Below are 8,435 nucleotides of genomic sequence, written 5' to 3' on the forward strand. Positions count from 1 at the left end.
GCTTGCAAGATAATATACTTTAAAGAAGCTCAGGCAGGATTAAAAGCAACCCCTGCAAAAAGCCAGAATAGTTCAGTGTTATAGATGTTACATGTGGGCTGAAGAAGTGATGCCAGGCCCTAGTCCTGGGAAGAGGAACATAAGAGAGCTCTCCCATGCATTTTATGTCAACATATGGGTTGAACTGCAGCACAGCTCCCAGTGAAAGACTTCGGGCTCCATTATCCCTGCGTCTCCATAGGCAACTGTCACTGCAGAGATCTCCGCTGTATGTAAACACTCAAATCCTGCACAGGCTTTCTGTATATTGCAAATTTTGCCATCAAGGGTCCCACAACTAATCAGAAACATTAACAAACAAGTCTGTACAACAGTTTCAACAAACAAAGTACAATTTAAATGCTGTGCAGTTATTGCTGCTATTATGAGCTCAATCCCTGGATATAATATATAAACCACATAAAATCCTATTACATCAGTTCCTACGGCTACATTATAAAAAAAAAAAAAAAGTAGTTGCTACAGATTTCTTTTAAATATAACTACATGTGAAAGATTTGGTGCTCTTTCCAAATTCTTGCTGCCTGAATAGGGTTGACATTTTTTAAGTGAGGGAAAAAAAGAAAAAAAAAAACCCAGCATATGAAACATGTTCTCTTGTTTCATTCTATCAGAAAGAACAGCTAAGGACACCTGCTATATGTAAGAATTCTGTCCAGAAGCCAGAACTAGGTAGGGCATTTTTAAAAAATTAATGCAGGATTCAAGCACTTGGGCTACATTCTCTACCAAAAGACAATGCAACAAACACAGCACCACACAATAACCTTTGCCTCTATGTATGTTCATCCATCAGCATGTCTGAACCTGAAAAGGGAAAAGTATACCTCAGAAATTAGGAGATTACTGTTTCTTTGCCTATTTATCAGCAAATCATCTCTGCTGAGACAGCCAATAAGCCTGATACCAGTGCCAGTTTTCATGATGTGGACACCTGTCTACTAAGAACTGGACTAAGAATATCAGCTAATTTTATACAGATCACTGAACAACAGACAGATGGTAATGACTTCAAGCATTACTAACAGGCCAAATTCAAATCTGTCACCTACAGGTATCTAACACCATATCCTGTTAAGCTTTGAGTCATCAACTCTCACCAGCTGAGAAAGAATGGACAACTGCCGGAAAAAAAAATTACCTGCTTCACTTTCCAGTGCTCACTTCAAGTTCATTTGCAATCTAAATAGTAAAGACAAATTATAATATCTATTATGCTGAGTAATGGAACCTTTAAGGTACGCTTGAGTTCCTAGTAAGAGCAAATAATCATGTAGATATTTTTGTTTTCTCTAAAAACAGAAAATTGCCTTTGCTCTTCAAATGTATTCTGTGTTTATTTTCTGACTAAAGTCCTGCATAGACAGGAAATGAAACTCTTCAGAAATGCTGTTCATCAGCTGAACACACAGACTAGATGGGGCAGAGAATCCTTCTCCTACCCTTCCTCAGGGAGACAATGGCCAGCATATTTATTTCCACCAAGTACTCAGCTGCACTTCCCCAGTTACAAGATCATTAGAAAGAATACAAAAGGAGGAAGAAGAGAAAAAGGGAAATGAATGGACACAGTCCTGTTCCTTCTGTTCAGGAGTCAGCAGTGTATGTGGCAATTTCCAAAGAGAAAGCCACAGAGCTAACACCAGTAGTTGATAGTGAGATTCAAAACTTATGCCAGATTCCACCTGACACAAATGAACAGAACTCAGGAAGGGAGAGGGCTCCAGCTGTCACCAAATGATGGCAACCACACGACCACACGCCAGTAACGGGCTGTGGGCGATGCCAGCAGCTTGTGGTCAGGGGGTTTCAACAGTCAACCTAAGAACCTTGGGCAGGAGGCAAGTCATACACCACTTTTCTTTCTTCAGTCTGGCCATACAATTGGCCATTAAGAGCAAGACACCAGAGATTAGATGTTCTCTGAAAGGCACAGCTCATTGAAATTAGCAGATACATGGCAGCACACAGTGCTGTCACCCTCACCAGCTTCAGTCTTCTTATTCCTTCCTACATCCGTAAGTCCAGGTTTAAGTGTGATTAGTTACTGTATCATGAAAATTTCAAAGACACAATTACACTTTTTAAAGTTACCATCCAATACAGGTTTGAATCAGCCCTTGCAGGCCCTCGCTAACATCAAGAGTTGCTCAGGTGAAGTCTGAAACCATGCAAGGGTTTCAAATGGCAAATCAGACATAGGCCTTTTACTTCAAGTGAATAATGCTCCTTTCAAAGACTTTGGGCTTCTACTGTCACTTTGAAACTAATCACCAGAAAAGTAATAAGGTGATTTTCAGAGAAAATACAGCTTTCTATCATTTTTCTTCATGTAATACACAAAATTTTTTAAATCAGATGAAAACTGGAGACAGGGTTTTACTTCAGACTTTTACGGCTGAATCAAAATAGTACTAAGGTAGTACTTTTGAAGTTTTCCAGCAGATGATGATTTTAATTAATGACACTACAAGCAGCCTCTGGAAAAACACTGTGTTTATAGAGTGGTTTTGACCAGGAAACCCACTTGGATTATAAACTGCATGCTGAAATTCAGGATATGTTAAAACAGAGCATACAGTGTAGGGAATGAACTAACTTCATTTCCATCACACTATTTTCAAACATCATACAGCATTACTTTACTCATTAGTCCCTAAATACCTTCCATCTACTCAAATTCAAAACGCTTATGCATTTAAAGTCTTCCTGACAGCAGCTGCAGGTTTTTTTTTCCTTTCATACATGAAACTGCCCATCCTGCTTTACTTCATTCAATTTCTAGGTGACATTTCTTTGCTTCGCTCTTTAGACTTTCCCCCCTGCCCCAACTTAACGGGAACTTTCACATAAATGGTCTCTACTAACCTTTTTAATAAACTCTTCTGGTTTTGTTTATCACACTACCAAGCCTCACAGTGCCTAGTAAGGTGAAAGCAACTTTTATAGTTTATAAAATTCATTTAATAAAGTGATTTTATAATGCAAGGTGTCAATCCAATGACATGGGGAACTTCATTCTGCTATTAACCCTCAACATATGCCATGCTCCTGCACAAGCACCACCAAGAGAAGCTTCCACATACTCTCCTGGGGTTCACAACTCTCCTGGGAGACCATATCCACATTTGTAAGCATGATGAGGGTTTAACTTCTCCTTCATAACTACCAAAAATTGTGTAAATTAACGATAGTATGGAGACTTTTGATCCAGTTGTAGGAAATTTCCAAAATCAAATATTTTCTACTTCACTCTGCATGTGAATTATCTTCATGTATTTTTATTTGTGGTAACTCTGGAATATGCCAGTAAAATTCAGAATTTGGCTACCTCCCCAAGCCTGATTTTAAACATAATTTGTGCCAGAATTAGAAACATTTTCATCAATTTGAAGTTTAAAATCAGTTAGTCCTCTGTGAGGCCTTTTGTTCTTAAAATAAAACCTTCATTTCATTTCAGGCCATGTGAAAACTAGATGGTGAATCAGCTTCTAGAAGAAAACAAAAATAAGTATTCCGCTGTTCATCAGGAAGGGATGTAGCTTTAACGTTACCAAAACACACTATGCTTTCCATCTCTAAATATTCCCATCCCCTCTGACATTTTGTTTGCAATGGTATAAACTAGCGAGTGACCCACTTTTAAGATACAAATCCCATTCGTCATAAAGATTTATCAGAAAAAAAAAAACCAAAATATAGGTAAAAGTTGGTGTTGATATTCTATATTTCAATAAATAGTCTGTAGTTATTACTCTGAGCAACGTCAAAAAGTGAAATCTGATCAATTACAGAAATTTCTTTCTTTGGTTGGTTTTGTTGTTTGATTTTTTTTTTATCCAAAGTTTTTCTTCTCAAATCAGGTGTAGGTAATTTTTGCTGTAAGAAGCTAGCGAGGAAAGCATAATTTTTAAAAACAAAACATTTTTTCCTCATGTTTTACTTAAAAGTTCAAAATTCAGAGATGAGTGGTTTAAACATAAACCATAGACATGGTTATGAGGAAGGAAGAAGCAAAATAATATCCATTTTGTGAAATATTGACCCAGAAGTGTTTTCCCCAGGCTGAAATCTGAGAGTTTTTTCCTCTCTCTCTCATTTACTTCAATATTGCCAATATGAAAGTTCAAGAAGATACAATGAACTTTTTCTCCTTGACTGCATTTTTCTGAAAGTCTGCCACACTTACAGGGGAAAAATATCTACTCTTGCAAAACATCCTGCAAAGGACAACCGTATTAAAATAAAAATCAACATATATTACATATTTAGTAGTTGTTTAATTTTGGAAATCTGATAATGCTCATAAAGCATCTTTGCTAGATGACTAATTAGTTGGCATTCAACCTAAAACGATGCCAAACTTAGCACATCTCTTGTACGCGTGCAGAAGTGTCTGTAACCTCTCTGCAAAGACTAAATTGCAAAAGGCTATCAGTTCCCAATGACTCCTCCGGGTGTTAATAAATTTAGCTTCCTTCTCACTTAATGTGTAAGCTAACTTAAGAAGACCTCATTTATTCCATACACTGAAAATAATAAGAGTGGTCCATGGTGCCAGGTGTTGTCCTTTATAACAATCACGATCATGCATGTGAGCACTGCATATGGCGTGTGGGGAATGTGCTGGCATACATGTCAGTGTGGATGGATCACATGTATGGAGAAGGTACTTTCAGAGGAGGAAGAAAGTATTTCGCAACATAAACCTACGCAAGGATCTCATTCAATCCTGTATTGGAAGCAGCCTATAAAAACCTCGTTACAGCTTTGAGCATCATAAAAAGGGCTGTAGCATTTATTTATAAATATTTTTTATATTACTTTTACTTTCAAATTTGCATTTTTAATATCTTCGTTCCAGATTACAAAATAAACTTTTATTTTGCCTGCATCTTAATGATTTTTCATTCCAAGTCCCTACACAAAAACATCAAAATCATAAAGAACAGCAAGTCTGGCTGCTTCTTCAGCATCACAAAACTGCATCTTAACAGCCTAAGGAAAGGACGAGGCCCAAAACCCCCACACGCAGAGAACAGGTGAAGGCAAATTTGAAACTCCGCCACATCTAATTCCTATACAGCAATGAAGTCTACTACTTCTAAATCAAAGCTGGAATTTCAGCAACTGTGGTAAAGAACTGGTGTGCTCAGGCACCTGAGCTCTTATTTTCCCTAACTAGTGGGACAATCCATCAGTCCTAACCTCCTAGGCTGGTAAAAGTATACTTGTTTCTATTAGGACCCGATCGCGGCATTTACGGGTCAAAAACTGCCAACAACGAGAAGAATCTGGGTGTTATACAGGTCCCTCCATCCCCATCAAGCCGACGCACACCGGCTTCAGGGCTTGTTTTTCCTTCAGCGCAGCAGCCTGAGCCCGGGATGTGGGCAGAGCAGCAAAGCGGGGGCTGAGCCCGGGACCGCCCCAGCGGGGCCCCCACGGCCGGGACTGCGCAGCACCCCCCGGGCTTTCGGGCCAGGCACTGCCTCGCTGCCGGCCCTTTTCGGAGGGCTCGGACCCCGGAGCAGGGAGTGGGGACACACCCCCACGGTTACGGTCAGTAACTGGTCGGTCCGAGCGCTGAGCGCTGCGTCCCCTGCCCGTGCCCAGCGACCCCCCGCCCGCCGCCGGCACCGCGCCGCCACCGTACCCCCAAATCCCGGTCGCAGCCGGTTGTCATAGCCATCCAGGAGGCTGTTCAGGATGCTGGTGAAATTCTCCGGCCACAATTTCTCTTCTTTTTTGATCTGCCCTGGCGGCCCGGTGAGACTGCGAGGCAAAGAGGGAGCGGGTGAGCGGAGCCGCCGGGAGCCCGCGGGGAGCAGCGGCAGCGGACCGGCCGCCCGGGGCCCCCGGCGCCGCCGCCGGGGTACTCACCAGGTCGCCAGGCAAAGGCAGTGCAGGAGGGCGATGGAGAGACCCGAGGACATGGCGATGGCTGGCTCCTTGGCAGAAACCATCTTTGCATGCCATACTTCACGCCTGGGCACGTTAAACGCCTTGTCCGGGGCGGGGAGGGGGACGCGGGGCCCGGCCGGGGGGCGGCGGCGCCCGGCGGTCCCACATGCGCGGCGCCCCGGTTGCCAAGCGCCCAGCACGGGCGGAGGAGCGGCGAGCGAGTTTCCCCGCACCGTTAACTCTCTCGGGGCAACAGGCGCCGGTCCCCGCCGCTCCCCCCGCTCCCGCCCCCGCCCCGCCCCGCCCGCGGCCCCGCGCTCCGCCCCGCGCTCCCCTCCCGGCCCGGCCGGCGGCCGCCGCTGCCACCGGCGGCGGTGCGGAGGTGGGCTGGCAGTTCGGAAAGGGAGGCTGGGGGCGTCGCGGGGGTGACCGCGGTGGCGGAGCCTTCGCTCGTCCCGATCGCCTGTGCTCCCCACGAGGGGAACAAAACCGAGAGCGGGGGCGGGCGAGGGCGATTAATTCCCCAGCGAGGAGGATTTGAGACCAGGAGGGTCTCTCCGCTCCAGTAGGAGAGGAGCTGGCAGGAGAGAGGCAAGAAGAGGAGGTGAAGGAAAGCTTTGACTTCAAGGTTAAAACAGAGCGCACCCAAAACAGATGGAAGCGAGTGGGTTATCCCAGGTTTCTAAACGCAAAAAATGCCAGAATAAGGGAATCGTTTCACGTTATATCTGGTGGGATTTTCTTTTTTCTTTTCTTATCATTCCTATAATTAGGAAACATGATTTGGTGACCCAAAATTTTTCCATTATGCAAGGTCCAAGGGATTCTGAAGAATTACAGTAAAATCCACTCAGAGGTGTTGTTAGACTGTCACAGGCTATTGGGATGGTTGGGTGGAGAGAGGAGGACAGGGGGAAAGGAGGAGAATGGGGGGTGTTCCACACACAGTAAGTATTAGCAATGAACAACTTGGTCTTCTGATCAAGTGTGCTGCAGAGACAATTGTTGAGGTTTGAAAATCAATGTGCATGTCAATTTTAATGAGGATGGTGAAATTCATCATGCACATAGGGCAGGTATTGTAATTGACTCCAAGACTACAGTACTGTCAATGTTGACATTAAAAAAGTCTTTATTCATTACTTACTACAGTATCTTTTAGCACTGAAATGCCTGATTATCTTCAAAACTACTGTACACTTGAAATCTTCCTGATTGTACTTCAGAGCTTGTTCCAGCAAGGGTGCCCTTTGCTGATTCGTTTGAAAAACAATTAAAGCTGTGCTTCAAATCCATTTAGCCTGCTGACGCTGTTTATCTTTCAAAAAACTCTGTCTAGGCAGTCAGTTCTGCTTCCAATTTTAAAAGCCCTATTTAGGCCTCTGCAGATTACTAGTCTGCTTCCTGAGATTTTAACAAGGATCCTCATCTCCTAACTGCTTGACAGGATCCTGATCTGACTGCCTTAGTGGAATGACAAATGTGCTGCCAAAACCTCACCGAGTGGGGCAGCCTGCCTATGGACAGCACACATGCTCTGTGCAGTTTTTACAAACCTGGACAATGCAGACGGTAGGATGTCACGCCAAGGTCACTTCAGCTCTTGTGATGAGGCTCTGGGAGCAGCCTGTTTAACTCCACACACAGGTGAAAACCAGCACGACAGCCAGAGTCCACTGCTCTGGCTCCATTAGCAATCTGATCAGGAACAACAAAAGGATGAATGCACAGCTCTTCAGAAGTCTAATTTCACCAGAATCAGATAAGTTTCTCTGGGTTAATCAGCCACTTGGGATCTTCTATAAAGTGTTGTGATTTGTTTCTCTGGACCGTTCTTCTGCTCTAGCATGGACTATGCCAGGGGGATACTTAGAATAGGCCTCCACTAAAGAGAGTGTCTTATTTTTTCTCTATTGCAGTAAAAAGTAATCCCTTATTGCAGAATCTTGAAAATATCTCCTAGTGAGATTATCTTATATAAGGATGCCTCAAAACATGGCTCTATGGCACGGTCATTTATTGCTGCTGCTGAGGAAGAAAACAAACACCCAGGCAGAGCTGGGGACACCCTTGGGTTTAGATTGTTTTAATACCTTCTGGATATGTATAGACACCTGTGTTAACTGAAATAGAAAAGTCGAGTGGTATTCACCAGTAATGATCTCACCACCTGTCATGAGAAATGCTATTGCACAACCCCTCTCAAATCCATGCCTGGAGTCAGTAGTTCTGCTACAGCTAGAAATCAAAAAACCTCCCCCTTTCATCAAATCTAGGAACTGAGCTGGTCTTTGAATGGTTTCCAAGTTCTTTAGAACAAAGACCAATATTATTGATACTTTTTGTCTGTTCAGTACAGGTACTTCAGTAAAGTAACTGAAGTAACATTCAGTAAAGGTAAAATCAGGTTACAAGTTTTGTGGATGTGCCATGCAAGGGCAAGAAATACTCCTGGCTTCTAAAAAGATGCC

The 8,435-nt window shown here is 43.5% G+C and overlaps 1 protein-coding gene across 1 annotated transcript in view; it reads right to left on the bottom strand.

The window, feature by feature from the left end:
• The window catches only part of GABRA4 (gamma-aminobutyric acid type A receptor subunit alpha4), a 45,154-nt gene extending 38,928 nt beyond the window's left edge, over nucleotides 1-6,226 (bottom strand). Inside the window, exons 1-2 of the mRNA XM_032108973.1 lie at nucleotides 5,944-6,226; nucleotides 5,717-5,835 (exon numbers count right to left, since the gene is read on the bottom strand). Of these exons, the coding sequence (XP_031964864.1) occupies nucleotides 5,717-5,835; nucleotides 5,944-6,026 (202 nt within the window). The 5' untranslated portion in view covers nucleotides 6,027-6,226. The remainder of the gene's footprint in view (nucleotides 1-5,716; nucleotides 5,836-5,943) is intronic.
• Nucleotides 6,227-8,435: the final 2,209 nt, after the last annotated feature.

Source organism: Corvus moneduloides, chromosome 5, assembly GCF_009650955.1.
Source record: "Corvus moneduloides isolate bCorMon1 chromosome 5, bCorMon1.pri, whole genome shotgun sequence".
Lineage (NCBI taxonomy): Eukaryota > Metazoa > Chordata > Aves > Passeriformes > Corvidae > Corvus > Corvus moneduloides.